Below are 16,369 nucleotides of genomic sequence, written 5' to 3'. Positions count from 1 at the left end.
CGTTTCAAGCAATCTTGGTTTTTACGGCACGGAACCGAGACTTGTGCCGCAGTTAGCGAAAAACAACTCGGCCGTCCTGACGTTGTTAATTTGAGTTCATGACTAGTACTGGGAGATGCTTTCGACGCCTTCTATGAGCCTGAACATTACTATAACATATTTCGGTTGTTTTTGGGCTCGCTCGCCGCACCCGGCTTTGTGACGTAGTTAGCGAAAAGCACCTCGGCCGTGTGACGCAGTTTCGTGTGTACTGAATGTGTACCGAAAAGCAAGCCTAATGTGGTAACAGTTAGTTTGGCGTGTACTGAATCCTAGTGGGACAAGTTTGTGACGATTTCTATGGCACTGCAACATATACCTTCTTTCGGTACGCATGCTTGTCGAAAACGCTACGAGCGATTGCCAAGAGTGATAACACTGGAGTGTGTCGCTTGCGCCGGCAGAACGCGCGAAAGATAACGCCGAAAAGCTCAAAAACGAACTCGAAAATTCGTTCTTCTGAACGACTGAAAACAGGCTTTGCACTCACGCATTTCTCTTGAGTGCGAGTAGTAGTCATTCTGCGAGCGCCTAGCACGGTCTGGCTGAGAGCCTGTGTTGTGGCCATCTGTGTATGTGGCGTATTATCGCGTCGGCTGAGGCCAAGTTTTGGAAACGCGCCGTAGCCCGTGCATTTGTGCTCTTGAAGTTCAGGAAATAATGCCTAGGTATGGGGGAAGGCTTGGAAATCATTTTTTTTTCGCAATTTATAGTACGGCTTGGTATGAGTCGGGTATTTTCGACGCCATGTATGTAAAAACGAATTGCTTTTGCTTGTAATGTCACCCATTCACCACTTTCGCACGTTTCCCCTCTACACGCGGTATTCCTATAAGGTTTAAACACCAAAATGAACACGTACTTTACTTTTTTTCAGCTGATGCCGTCCGGTGGGGCTTTGTACGGGAACGACTGCTGCTTACCTTGTGCCACAACGTTGGATGAATGTACAAAAAGCCCGGAACGAGCACTTATATAGAGCCAAATAAACATTTCCTCATCTACAAGGCGTTCTGCATCTACTTTTTAAAACTGCACGTCGCACAGGTTCGATGGAGGCTTGTAAAGACCATTCGCAATCATTTTAATTTCATAAACGATTCCGCATTGAGACCACGCGCGATTGAGCAGCAGCAGAAAAAGAAATGGAGGGGGGGGGGGGGGGGGGAGGCGAGCAGGGCCGCCATAGAGTCACTGGGAAAAAAAAAATTTCCAGTGACTCTACGCCGCCAGCGTAGCGCGTGCCAGCTAGCGTTCAAAACGCGCGAGCCCGAAACCGGAAGGAGTTCATCCCATCCGCTTGGTGCGCTACGGTCAGTTCGGCCTCTTGGCTCTATGGGAGTGTTCGCTCTTGTTGAATGTCTTTCTCTAGCTCTTTCCGCGGTGCGTAGCGATGTAATTTGTACACGACCACGACTGTACGCGCTGCGCTTGTCAGCTCAAAATGAGCATTCTCGCCTTCGCGCTCCCTTGGCCGGCTCTTTTGTGACGTGGGGCGATCTTTCATTCCTACTGGCTTTTGCACGCAACCTTTTACAAGCGCAGGACGACCGACGCATCCGCAAGCGTGCTCGGCGTATGAATGAACGAATGAATTTGTTTTTTTTAAGAAAAGCAAGGACCTAAGGTCGCTGGTATGAAATCACTGTCCTTGAACTGCGTCCACCGACGGAGGCCGCGACACGTTCACTGCGTTTGCGAGACACCCAAACACGTCGTAGATAAAGACAAACAATGAAGACAGCGCGAATAGCGAAGGCGACAGCCGTTATGCGTGTGGATTCAACAATAGACAATGGACGACGCATCCGTAAGGCGGGAGCGATATCGGTTGCAAGGCCGTAAATACTACATCACGTACTACATGCTGCCCTTCTTAGCCCGCGTATAGCGGCAAGCTTCCTGTTGCTGGATGGAAAAAACGGCTTGTTACAACAGTGATGCCAAGGCGGGCGTTTCGTCACAGCAGTTCCGACTCGCGGTCGAAGCACCTCGAACATATTCTTCGCTTATAGTACAACGTGAAAGCTGCGTTGCCACGGACAGACGCAGACTCCATGGTCTGCGTCATGGCCCGTGACTTGCGTATTATTTACCGAGCGTGGAACCTCCGCGGTAGATAAGTGGCCGGCGTTGCGCTGCTAAGCTCGAGGTCGCGAGTTCGATTGGGGCGAAATGCAAAAACGCCCGTGTCCCACGCATTATTTTTAGTACGCAGAAGATACCCAGGTGGTCAGAATTAATTGAGAGCGCTACCGCGTGCCTCATGATCAGATCATGGCTTCGGCTCGTAAAATGATGATGATGATGATGATGATAATAATAATAATACAAACTGAATTTACTAAATTTACCTACCGTACTTTTGTACACGCTCGACGCCACGATCCCTGGTTTGCTTTGCGCATTGAAACAATGCATTCTTCTACCCATTCCCAGGGTGCGTGCAGACTTGTATGATAAATAATTCGGCGACTTGCCGCTGATGCCGCATGTATCAATTAATTATAACCCGGCCTCCGTAAGGAATCTTAATCTCGGTTGCGTACGCCTACGTTGCGTAAATAGGAAATCTGCCACTGCAGTGCTGATCCCACAAATCGAAATCGACCAACACTCAGGGGAACCGCTTCGCACAACAAGCACTAAATTACACGCCGCAACTTGGTTGAGCGCGTGCCGTGTAACTTCGAATAAACGGGAGGTCATCGCGAATACACTCCAGCAGGCACCTGCCGCGAGTGATCCTCACAGACCACAAGCAGCAACTTGCGGAAGCTACAACTAATTTCGCATGTATACGCAAGCCACTTTCCATGACACAACCAATCAGCCGACAACCCGCCGATTGTGTATCGTTCTTTTGTCAATCAAGTGATCCCGAGGTGGTATAATTTCAGTGCACTGTAGTGCTACTCCGGACATTTTGACAAATTCCGCCACACTGTCGAATTTATGATCTCGTCGTCTTTGATGGCTTGAGTTTCTTGGCATCTCCTTTCAAAAGGGGAGGTGACAAATAATGACCTTAGCCAGCTTGATATAATCCGCTACGCTTCACATGTTTTTCATTCTAGCGTTTTTGTATACATCTATATAATCTCTATTTTTTTCTTCCTCAAAGCTTCCCATGTACTTTGTACTGCGACAGCATGCCTGTAACGGATCCGGTCGTACCAATCTCTTCCCTGCTTTTTTCCACCAATACTCCAAACATCTCTTGCTTATGTCGACTGCTGACCGGTTGATGCTTCCCGTCCACTTTAAATCCAAGGGCCTCTGGAAAGTGTACGTTACCTACGGGCCTCACTGAGTGAATACTTTCGCATTCCATTAGGTTGCGCCGGGGTTGATGGGGTTGTTGGAGAAGTATGGGAGAGGCCTTTGCCCTGCAGTGGGCGTAACCATGATGATGATGATGATGATGATGATGATGATGATGATAGTTTGTGCCGAGTGGTCTGCGGATTTATACTGTAGCATACACATGCCTCATCCTGTTGCGAATATTTGCTCCGGCACGTTCTTGTCCTTAGGCAACCTGCGCGAGCCTTAAATAGCAAGGCACTGCACTTCGTGTTATCTTACATATTTTCTCTTCTCATTTATTTCTTCCCATTCTTGTAAATCTCCGCGGTCTATTTTGTTTCCATTCTTTGCATCCGATTCGCTGTGTCTCCTTCTCTCGCTTTCTGATGACTCTTAATTACATATTTACACTTTAAATTACCCGTGCTTCGTTACCAACTTTTTTGACCTTTTTCCATCCTGTGTCCCCACGTTTCAGGTACAGATGCCTACGCACTTTAGCCGCACATTTATTTTCATCCATGTTCCTGATTCTTTCCTGAAACTAAGTGGCTTACAGGGCGACGACGCCCTCTCCGATTGGCTCGAAACGGCTACATGACCGAATTGGACAGTGCCCAGAACAGCACCCCTGGACAAGCACCGCTGCTCGAAGCCAGCGCGAGCCGCACCAAGCCGGTTATGCGTTTCGCGCGTATTGGCGAAATTCCAAAAGCGCTCCAGAGTTTCGCTTTCCAGCGACCTCCAAACTCAAAGCGGTCGACGCACAAAACAAGATCGACGACCGATCGAAACGGTCAACAAACGAACTCTCGTGTCCGCCCACAGTGTACAGGGGGCGCGCGTCGCGTTCTCGTGGGGCTCAAACGGTTGATGCCGCTGTCAATGGCGCACTCGCTTTGAAGCAGAGAGAAACAACTTTATTTTGCCACTGCAGGGTAGGAAGTTAGGGCAGGTAGGCCTAGTGTGGCTCCCAGGTGGGGGCGACGTCTTGGGCCCACGAAACGAGTGTGAGTTGCGTTTTCTTGTCTTGCCTTGTCAGCAGCTGGTTCCAACCCTCTTCGGAGGGAACTGGCAGTAATGATCGTGGGGGAGGGTTACCCTCGCATCCCCAGAGAATGTGTGCCCGAGTGGCGAACACTCCATGGTCGCACTTAGTGCAGACGGGGTCATAATCCCCTCCAGTGATTAAATAAAGTCTAGAATGACTGAGTATTGAATCGCACGGCGGTGGCGGTCGACGGCCTCGGGTCACCAACCGTTCACCCCCACGCTTTGGACAGAAACGCTGCCCACGAATATAGTACTGACATGTGCGCCTTGCACAAAGGAACCACACGCTGTAACAAGGAAGCAAAATATTTTCAGACATGCGGCAGCCAAATGCGCTACAGATACAGCGATATTCCAAAAAAGTATTTATATCCGGCAAGCTTATTTTCAGAGCGAATAAGTGCTAACACGCGAACAAAGGACTGGGGATCGAAACAAGCACGCAAAACAAATGATGAAGCGCCTGTTGACTCACTTTCCCTGGATTGAACAAAAAAACATCGTTTTCTTTTCCAAAAAGTCTCACTTCATTCGAGCAGCGACTTTACCATTTCAATTCCATTATGTACATATCATAGAAGGGCTGCCTGTACGTCGGATTTATATATATTATGTAGCAAGCACAAAACCAAATCTGTCGTAGTGGAATCTGTCTCCGGATTAATTTTAACCCCTTGGGATTCTTTAACGTGCGTTTAAATCGAAGTACACGAGCAGCTTCGCATTTTGCGCCCATCGAAATGCGGCTGCTGCGGCAGGGATCGGGCGCGTGCCCCAAGTGTGTGCGTGTGCGTGTGCGCGCGTGTGCGCGTGTGTGCGCGTGTGTGTAGCAAAAAAGAACGTTCTACCATGGTTGTCAACATAAAACGAGATAATTATTGAAGTCCATTAGCAAAGCATCGGTGAACTCTACAAAAGGTTTTTCGGAGCAAGACCGCCTACCCCCCCCCCCCCCCCCCCCAGATGCGAGGATATGCCGCTTCTTTCTCAATAAACCCTATATCCAAGATTTTTTTTTCTTCTGTACTTATATTCTTTGGACAGCAGAAGATTATTTGGACTAATGCCTCCCGTTCTTGTAAGGAGCGCACGTTTATCGGTCACCGGCAAAGGGCCGCGAGACCACCCCGCAACAAAAACGCAGTTGGGCGACCCACAGACCACATCCACCCCACCTCCAAGTGACCCCTGACATCACGCCCTAGATACAGCGCAGCGAGGGCGCGTGTTTGAGGCGTCCAATCCGCAAATAGTCTCGACGCGCGCGCCACCTAAGCAAGCCGTGCGCGAGCCGAAATCGGAAGCAATCAATGAAGCCAACGCGGCAGGCTGCCCCGGAGGCAGAACGCTACATACATCGCTTAACCGAAGCGCTACACGATGGGGAAGCCACTATAATATGCGCTGCACTGAACGACAACACATGTTGCCGTCGTTCTGTCGGCCGAAATTTGCAGATGCGTCGCGTCCCTCGCCAAGCCACGGGCGTGTTCCGCGTCGACACACAGTTTCCATCAACCTGATCTTGTTGCTTTCCTCGCCTCCTGCGTGATCGTCTCCAATAAAAATAGGAAAAGTGCAGAAGTTGATATTACAGCTCATGTTATCACTGTCTTGTACGAAGCTAAGTTTACGTTGCAAACTATCTCGCGTTTTGGGGGAACGCACCAGACTTGCTGAAGTCGCTGCTTCAGCTCGTTCGGAGCACAGTTTGTCGCGGATTGATGTGAGGCAGGACTATATAGCCCGATTTCTCTTTCCGTTAAGGGCGTACTAGTATCAAGGTTCGATCCCCCCCTCCCTTTCCCCATTCTGTAGACAGGAGCATGCCCAGCCGTGTAGTCCGCTTCAAGTGAGAGGGCCACGAACTTGCCTAAGAGCCGTTGCGAACAGCAATCGAAGAGCGTGCAAAGCCGGCGCATGGTAGAGGAGTGGATATACTATATGCGCGAAACAGCAGCAGCTCTAATAATTTATTTACGTACGCAAGATCAAAAACACAGCGTTTATGAAAATCGGCCTTGTCATCCGAAGCTTTCCCGCTCCGTGTTTTCAACTATAGAACTCCAAATGGCGGCATTCATGTTTCAGAGAGTAACGCTCTTACAGACGGTGAGTCTCAGTGTGCAATCCGGGTACGTATACCATCCCTCATGGGTTTCACTTGTATATATTCGTGCTGCTCTCGGGTGAATGACAATTTTCCCCTTCGAATTCTAAATTAAACGCTTGAAGATCACGCATGTTCTAGTTGATCAATATTGCCCATACCCCATGCTTAACAAACTACATTCTTAACAAGTCATAACGCCACGTCGCCTATAGTGAAAACAAGTCGCGATGAGAGAAACTAGATAAGACAGCAGGAGGAAAAAAGAGGGAAAGACGAGGAGGTTAAGCCCCAAAGCAACACAAGAGTAAAGCACCAGCTCGAGTTAGTTGCCTTCTGCATACACGAATATGTTGCACTGCTATCGGTGCTGTAGATAAAGTACTAGCATTATTCCATGGTATGTCACGTGCCCTGGGTGCCGCTTCGGCGCAAGCACAAGAAACTTCCAATTGACAATATGATATGCGCTTTAAAGGGACACCAAATAAAAAGATTGCCCTTGTGCCTGTGTCGTTACTTGCCACCGTCCCCTAGTTTGTGCGCAAAAGCTTGGCGTCGACAAATATTATTGAGCTACATGACTAAATTAACTATTTTGCAATAGCGAAACGGCCACCCTGTTAAAATAAGCCTAACCGATGAAAAAACTTTTTTTTTTTTCAGGAAGAAGGAAACACGCCGAACGGTATACGAACCAGCAATAGACAGAGCTGCAATATGTTGTGTGCACTGCAGCACGAACTACAGCAGCGTCGCGCCGGTGATGAAAGCAGTTTTCTCATGCATGCTTCCAGCATGTATACGTCTGCAAGAAACAGAAGAGAGATACCGCGAGAAGCTGCTGCGACGCCTGTGTAAGCGACCAAGGGCCATTAGGTGATTGCAGCGGACGGGTCTACAGGAGTGCGCGCCGAGTCTACAAAAGCCAGAGCTCAGCGGCCCGATATCACCCGACGGTATTCGCCTATATTCACCGAATACACACACGCTGCGAGTGGAAACACTTCCGCGTTCGCAGGAAGGACCACGCGCACGGAGACTCGAGGATGGGCTCAAGGGGGACAAATTCATTCGGCGCACGCTGAAAATGCGCATATTGGTAATCACACGACCGCAATGAATCGGTCGTACTTCGGAGCAGCCAGTTCCAATCATTAAATCGGTAGCGAGTCGGCTCTCTCGGAAGCAGTCTGTCTTCGCCAAAGCATGCAGCTCCGTACCGTGTCGAAGCAGACACAGCGTCCGTCACATTTGGCGAACGAGTCGAGCAAGAACCTGGCGCAACGGCACCTCATGTACAGAGCTTAAAATTACATATATAGAGTACGGGCTCCTCTGTCTAGGATGCATCCACCAAGAAGCTGTTGCAGCTTACACTTCTACAATGGTCTCAGCTTTTGAACTTATTTTTATCAATAACACTTAACAGGCACATGACAATGGGCCTCGTCGTTTCAATGGCTTTAGCCTTGAGACAACCTATCTGGCGCTTCGCTTATTACTTCGCAGCGCTCGATGCGTATCGCTGCATCTACGCTAAATATAGAAAACAAAGATAAACAAGATCTTAGCAAGTGTTTCATTGAAGGTGAGTCAAAGCCTTCTAAGACAACGTTTCGTTCCAATCTCCTGCCCTAGCTAGTTAAAAGGCTGTCACATTGACCTTTGTTAACAAAAATGGAGAACTCTTCTCTCTTACGTGCATCAGACGACCTCCGGACGAGAACTATTTCTAATATCGCGCAAAAAAGAACGACTTTCTTTTTTTTTAAAGCTCGCTACTTAGACATGCAAATGGTACAAGGCCGGGGAAAAAGGCCCAGTTCGCACGCGCTCTCGACTGCGCATGCGAAAAGCGGGTGATCTAGCTGCGTGCGCCAAACAACGTGCGCCGACAACGCGCGCGCGTGGCATGCCCTGCGAACGGTCCCAGCTGCGCACACCTGCGGCCTCGCACGCGACGGCTTTATCGCCCGCACACCTATGGCCACAGCGCGCGGCCCGCCGACACTGTTTGTGCCGGCGCAGGAAGAAAAAAGAAGACACGCGTATCTAAAGGGAAGCGCCGACCACTCGGCTTTGCCGATCGACCAGCAGATGTGCACACGCCAGTCCGACAATTACGTCCTGCCCTTGCACTGTTTAATGCGGCCGAGTTCCGCCAGCTCCGGACAACCATACCCTCCTTGCGACGAATTCGATCAGACTGGGGGCAACGCCCGGACATTCTAAAGAGGGCTATACAAAACGTCGCAGTTTCGCCCGAAAGGCGAAGCACCGATTGCGATAGCAAATTAGTGGACAGCTATACGAAGCAAGGATGGTAGTTTTACTGGCCATATATATAAACTTGTAAACAGAGGCATGCGAACTAAATTAAGAAGCATGCGCGCCCAAGCAAGCATGAACACATCTCACTCGATGACCGCGGAAACTTGCTGTCGGAACGCTGGAGTGAGGAAGCGCGGCAGCAGCAGCGAGCGAATTTACCTTCGCGCTGCCTCTTGCATCAACGCGAACTAAGCCGCGAAAACACAGCGCACGTCGCAGATGCCTTTCAAAATACAGCGGCCCGGGCGGGCGCGCGCGTTCGGCCAGGCAGCCCGGAGTTGAGCGCGGCTGCCTCCATACACTTTCCCCTGGAGCCATAGCACGCGACGGAAGACGGCGCGCTTCCTTATCGCTTTCCTTCCTTGTGTGCGCGAGCTTGAGTCGCGATCGCCGGCTCATCCCCCGCACGCTTTTACTCGCACAAACAGCATACGGCACGCGGCGACGATTTTATGGCCCTTTTACTTTACACGGAACCTCAAGGCGACGCCGACAACAGAAATGGGCCTGGAATGTCCGCATTACTGTTATCGCAATAAAGTTGCAAGAAAGTTGTCGCGTCCTCTTTGCCTTCTCTTACCCTGTGCAGCTGGCCCTATAATTAGAATGATACTATAAGCACCAATAGCAAGGAAAACACATGCCGAGCCTTACGTGAGAAGATCCACAGGAGTGGTATACATGCAAGATTCCCTTGTGAAGGGATAGGCCGCGCTGCTTGAATGAACGGGCCAGGGAACATCCTCCAAACGCAACTAATAATAATAAAAACAGCTGCGCTAGCCCGCGCGTTGCAGCATCTAAGAGTCGCAATTCCAGAATAAGATTCTGGGAAGAAACGAAGGGAGAACTGCACGCGAGCTAATGGAAGAATATCATAATAAGCTAGGGTAAGGCTCAGACTTATCACTGAAAGTTTCGCTATTTTGTATGATTCGGCAATCGGCTTCTTCGAGAACTGATTTTCCCTATAAACACTGAGGTGACATGATCATGTCACCTCAGTGTTTATAGGGAAAATTTGGTATAGGAAAATGAATTTGACCTGCTCGAGCAGGTCAAATTCATTGCTGCATTCTGCGCACGTCGACTCTACTCACACTGGCGATCAAATATCGCCCAAGGTGAGTCGCCCTTGTCCCCGCCGACATCGGCTCACTCAATGACACTGCTAGCGGGAGACGAAGACAGTGATCCGAGGATCGCGATAAAGAATTCTTCCAGCTGCTTGGCCCGCACCTTGCTTGCGACGGTGAAGGCGACGCCGTCATAATGCCGGGCAAGCATAGAAAAGCACCCACCACGTATTCGATGGCGCCCGGCGGCGGCTGGGTGGGCGTCCTGCTCAGCTGCTTCCTGCCCACGCCGGCGTCGGACGAAGCAGCCGTGGTGGTGGGCGGCGCCGAGTGGGGTGCCGGCGGCAGGGGGGGCGACGGCACGGCCCGGCCGGCGGCCGCACCGCCGGGCGACGTGGCGGTCGTCCGGCGGCCTGCCACCGAGGAATGGCCCCCATGGAAGGAGGAAGGGTGGCGGTGCTGCTGCTGCTGCTGCGTCGCGGCAGCCGCGGCCAGCGGCCCCAGGAGCGGCTCGAGGGGACCCCCGGAGGACCGGCCCCCGCGGCCCCCTGCGTCCTCCTTCTTGCTCGCGTCCAGCACAAGCTCCAAGGGGTTCACGTAGCCGTGGCAGTCCACAGACTGGGTCTTGTTGCTGCGACAGAGAAGAACGGGGGGACGCAGTCAGCAACGAACGTTCATCTGCGTGCGAGGGGGGGGGGGGGGGGGGGGGCAGTACGAATACACACGCTGCGCAGTCGTCAAGAGGGATTAGCAAAAGACAAGAGAGACGCAACAGCGTTATCGTCATATTATCACCGCCATCAGCAGTCTATTTTATGACCGCTGAAAAAAAAAATGGCCTTCCAGCGATCTCCAATTACCCCCGTCTCGTGTAAAAGCTGACGCCGTTGTATACCTGCAACTAATTTCTTCGCACCATCCTTGCTCTCCTCCACTGCGTTTCCCTTCTCTCTTGGCCCTTCTGTAACAGACAGCCTGTTAACCGCCACACACTATATATATAACACGACCAACCCCATTAATTCTAAAAGCAACTAAAATACGACTACCCCCGTTCGCTCTCAATTCTACCACTGCCTCTCATCGTTACACCTACCATTTTTCGTTCCATCGTTCGTTGGACGCTTCTTAGCTACTCAAGCTTCTTCATAAACCTCCCTGTTTCAGCCGAATGTTAGTATACAGTAGCTGAATAAATGTGTGCGCTATTCGTTTTACAGCGCTATAGTGGAGCCGCACATTCCTACTAATGTTACTTGTACTTGCATACCTTTACACAGAAGACACATAGTAAGCACACAAATTGCTTACTGCTATCAAGCAAAAAGTGAACCTCTTAATGACAATGTGAACAAATAGACACAGAAGCGTCACTGCGGACTGCTTTCTTTTCCGTACTTTATCGGAAATGCGATACCTATTGGAGCAAGACATCACCCCACAAGGAGTTTATGAACAGGACTGTCGCGAACACACACCGTCGCGACAGCATTTATGCTGCTGGCAGCTTCCTACTGAAGCATGCTCCTTTTGGGAAAGATAGGAGCAGAGTATATAAGGACATACACGGTGCCATGAGAGCGCCGGGACATCCCATCACCCTGCCCGCGATAACATATGAGAATGGCGTCGTCTAGTGGCCAAATAAGTCATGTTCCCTGTATGTGAAAGGCATGGCCTACGAGATCGGGCGGCGCGCGGTGGCACGTCGCACGCCGCCAGATCACGAACTCTATGCCGAAGTACAAGCACTTCTTGTTGGGCTAGTTGGTAGCTGTTCACTATAAAATATAAAGACGCCAAATAAACGGACACAGCGTCTTTATATTTTATAATGAACAGTTCATTCTTTTTTTACTGGGAAGTAATATAGATTCAGTATAGGCGCTACACGTTAACGCCCCCATACTGCACATTCTTTAGAATGCGCCTCTATATAGCGTACAGCGCGCCACGAATAAAACGTCCGTTCGCTACGACGGCTTGAGCCGAAAGACTGCGTTTAACGGCTTTCGGGAAGACTCAATTTACGAGCGCTGACGCGTCAACACAGCTTGCTTCGCCAACTTGCCCGTGTCCACCCGAACACTGCGGCGTTAGAGCCGCAATAAACGGACAGCTAAACAGGTCACGCTGAGTCGCGGACGGATCCGGCCTGAGCAACAAGTGAAACGAATAATGACTGATTACTGCGAAGGCTGAGACCACCCGTTGCTCCGTCGGAGCGGGTCACCACGCTAAGTATAGCCGCTACACAATTGGCTACCGATTGCACCGCTGTGTAACTGAGTAACGCGCCACGTTAGCTACTCAGTGAGTCACACAGCTTCGTTATCTCTCGCCTCCCCCCCTACACCCCCCCCCCCAGCCCAAAGGAAAACGATAGCTCTTTACCAAGGAAAACATGACGCACGTAAGCTGAGTCATAGGTCGAACGAGCGGATGGTTTCGGGGGCGTTGCGCAAGCAATGGGCACGCACTTCTGAGAGCGTGTGCTGAGCAATAAGGTTCGGTAGACCATACGCCCCTGGACGAAGGAAGGGTCCGACAAGCTCCTCAGATGGAACATGCACTGTGCGATCTGTCCACGGTTGGCTCATGCACGCGGTGTGCTCTTCCAAGGGTACACGTGCATCAGCCTCGTGTAGCAGGTGTCAAATGGAACAACTTCAACTCTCAGCATGATAGCCTCTTCGGTAAATGAGTATATACCAATTGGGTGGCACTGTTGTACACTGCCTTCAACCCTTTTTCAAGATTACATTGGAAGCGATATTAATTGACATCTTCACACAAGGTCGAATACATGCGGGACTGAATAGAAATGGTTCAATCATTCTTGCCGTCAGCCTTCGTGAAAACACACTCTGACATAGGCCGCTGTAACGCAGCCGATGAAGAAAAGTAACCGCCAAGTCCTTTCTAACACATCAAAAGTCTGCGGTTTCTACGTAAGACAAGAAACGTGAGATGGTCGCTTTCTCCGCGTACACGTGGAGATGTTGACTGCAAGCGTCTAACCATAGTATTTATAAAGAAAATGTTTTTGAACGTTCCGTAGCATACCAGCTGGTTACAAGAACCGACCTGAAAAGCGATTATGTACGTGAGCTGTATCTTTGGGTCTTAAGACGATAAATGATGTCTATGGACTTTTCATATCGCCACGTGAGACGCAGTAATCGAGCCGCTGTCTATACGCGCCATATAACATCGTCTCGCGTATTTTTCAGCCGTCGCCGAGCGCGCACGTGTTATAATTTTCGTGGAGTATCGTATTACCAGAGCCCGGGACGACCGTGAATTTGAAAACTCCTGGCGGTGAGCTGCCGTCGGAATCACGAGTCAACCGTTTTGAAAGTTCATCGCCAAGTAGCTTGGGCCGAATACTTATTACAGACCACTGCAACGTGAATTTGTTAAAGCACGTATTGACGACGACGTCCCGTTCACGGATATTCATCAAGTCATTTATATATGCCCGAAGCTAAATGGCTGAAGGTTATCGATTCGACCAGACAGCACAAACGGAGTCGCTTTTCTCAATACCACGGTTTCGATGACGATGGGCCCGCAAAACTGAGCGTCACCGAGGTTCTGAGCTATCCATGATGGCAAGCCCTTGCTCCGTTGAAAACGAAGCCATTTAGCCACATCTCCAGTGGATACTTTTCCAGCAACGGGAGCGTTGAACAGAGCGCTCTGTCCAACTTCATTCACGCTCTAAGAGCTTGCACTATATAGCAAACACACAACGAGACGCACGAAAAAAAAAAAATGAAGAAGAAGGCTCCGCAAGCGTTCAGCTATAGGGCAACACAGTGATCACGTACACAGTAACGCCGCTGAAACAAATTCATGACTTCGCACTCCTACGTGTCCAAAGAGCAGTCGTTCACGTACAACGTATACCCCCCACTTACACCTGAGCAGCAACAACAGCAACGATCGGGACACTGAGTGAAACATGCCCAAAGGCCACACAAGTTTGCACTGCATGCCATGCAGGGCTGCAGCTAAAGTGGCTGCTCTGAACTCGTTTTCCCTCCGTGCACGCGCGGTTAAACAGCAAAGCCGTCGCAGCGCGAATCTATCCTGACTGAAAACATTCACGCAGTACGCGTTACGCAAGACTCCTGCAGGGCCAAGGGTGGATGGAAGTGGCGACATGCGACAAAAAGAGGACGCGGCGACAAAGGGGAAGAAAAATGAGAAAAAAAGATCGGAATGGAGGGCTGGCGTGTTACAGCTACGCGAGAACCCGCAAGCGTACACACTCCACACACGCGCCCATGCACAGCCGAGCGAGCGCACACAGACGGTCCACCACATGCACACGAGAGCGCCGACGCAATAGTGGCGCTCTGTTCTCGCCTAGTGCAGACTCCGAGCGAGCGCTTAATGGTCCGAGGTAATTGCTACACCCACGGACAACTTTCTGTGGCTATGGAGGGAAAGTTACGGAGGCAAAGCGCGCACAAGTGTGAGCGCTTCTGAATAGAGTCCCGCGTTGTAATCCACGTTAGTTTAGGCTGGGGAGAAGAGAAAACATAAGCACGTTACTAGAAACAGTTAAATTAGAACGCACCGCTGAGTACACAGGTTTACTTATCTTGCGGCTTTTCCCTTCCGCGTCTGGGGAAACGCGAAACCGTCGCACGTGGAAGCTTCGTCGATTCAGCGTCTGTTCCGAGCAACTACTTGGCGCGCTAACACCGTGTGCAGAACGTCCGCCCCCGTAGCTTCCCCTTCATAGCCACAGAAGGGTGTCTGCGAGTATCGCACGCTCTTTTGAAGCCTGCGAATGCACACGTATTCACGCGAGGCGCCAAAAGGTGGCCAAAAGCAACGCGCGGCGCGGATATTATATTGCAAGAGGTTATAGAGAACTCGCCCACGCGCGAACACTAGGTGCGTCCGATAGTTTGTCCCGGCAGATTCGCCCGCGGCACGGATAAGCAAAACGAACACGCGCAACATTTGCACGCCTATCCGTTATACGGAATGCCTGTAAGCAGCGGACGCGCCGGCGTGCGACGCATGGCAGTCGGACACTGCAGTGTGTTCAATATGGCGCTCCGACGAAGTGCGCTATGTGAATTGTTTTGAAGTGTAGTTAATACTTTTCCACAGATTTAATAAGCCCTTCCTCTTCCATTCTGGCTGAAGCTTGCCGGCTTTTCGCACAGAATGTTCCCGATCGTGCCGCCCAAGGTGTTCGGCCATGGCTGCAGAGAGAGAACCGCCATCCGTGTCTGCACACCGTTGCTTGGAATGGCATGAAAAGGTTAACCGCCGCATTCCAACGCCTCACGCGTACCTATATTACCACCACTGAGTGCTATCGCAACGGCGGTGCGCGCCTACAGACGAAAATGCTCTACACATTACACACGCAGCACAAAGGGGAGCGAATACTGGGATGTAACGCGTAAGCGCGAGCGTGACGTGCGCGCGGAGCATGCACGGTGGTCGACGGTCGTCCCACCTCTACGACAGCACTCCATGACGGGTGCCGTTAGGAGTGTATGTGTGTTTACATTCGTACACTGTGATGTGCTTACTCAAAGAAGCACGCACAGTGCGGTTACAGTTCTTCCCTTCACCTTACACTGCGTCAACAACGTTATATAGAAGCGTAGGCAGCACTTCAAACAGGCTTTCTCTCTTTTACAGAATACATGTTTCTCACCAGCGAGATCGGTGTGAGCCACCCAATGCGTACGGCGAAACTGCTTATTTAGTGCATGCCCGTTATCATATTCGCTCACTCTAAAGGGCGCGCATGCTTCCTCCACTACTTTGTAACCACACGCGAGCCCACGGTGTTTATAAGCGAATGCTTAAGATTGAAGAAACCATTCGGGACCTCATTTCGGCGGAAACCAGCAAACAGAAATAACTTATTGAAAAACCGGTCCATAAATGTGTGTACGGAACTCGATCACACGGCCAACTGTTGTACGCGCGCCGACAAATACTTATCAGCGAAATGGAAAGGCCCCGGCAAAGTGACAACTAACGGGCCGTGTCGACGAGAAAAAGCTTGGCAAGTTGGCCACCCTTAACCAAACAAGTCTTCAATGGCACCCCTCAAGCACAGTCAATTAAAATAATGAGGAATTAAAGTAGAAGGGAATGAATGGCATGGAAGGTCACCGTGAAACGCCGGTAAAGGAATGGGCAAGCGCGATTACACACTATACTTAAGCTTCTGTGGATCTGATGCAACGCGGCCAAGCACGCAGCGCAATGTATACGGTGCAACCTAATAAATATTCAATGGAGGCACGCAGCAGCAAGTAAAACAAACAACAACAACAACAAAATGCGTACACAACCGAGTACAACGGGCTTGCACCGAACTTGCGCTTCAGAGTTGCCCCGCACACGCGCGCAGCGCAAATAGAAGCAAGAACATCTTACATACCCGGCAAACGGAAACTAC

General features: G+C 50.6%; 1 protein-coding gene across 8 annotated transcripts in view; it reads right to left on the bottom strand.

Annotated features, from left to right (window-relative positions):
• Window positions 1-16,369, bottom strand: part of LOC135898880 (nuclear receptor coactivator 7-like) — a 165,052-nt gene that overhangs the window by 39,723 nt on the left and 108,960 nt on the right. For all 8 annotated transcript variants that reach the window (XM_065428064.2, XM_065428069.2, XM_065428066.2 and 5 more), the window contains exon 2: window positions 10,147-10,552. In XM_065428064.2, coding sequence (XP_065284136.1) covers window positions 10,147-10,552 — 406 coding nt within the window. The remainder of the gene's footprint in view (window positions 1-10,146; window positions 10,553-16,369) is intronic.

This window comes from Dermacentor albipictus, unplaced genomic scaffold (assembly GCF_038994185.2).
Source record: "Dermacentor albipictus isolate Rhodes 1998 colony unplaced genomic scaffold, USDA_Dalb.pri_finalv2 scaffold_23, whole genome shotgun sequence".
NCBI classification, from domain to species: Eukaryota; Metazoa; Arthropoda; class Arachnida; order Ixodida; family Ixodidae; genus Dermacentor; species Dermacentor albipictus.
The sequence above is the reverse complement of the archived record's forward strand: the minus strand, read 5'-3'. Positions and strand labels throughout refer to the sequence as shown.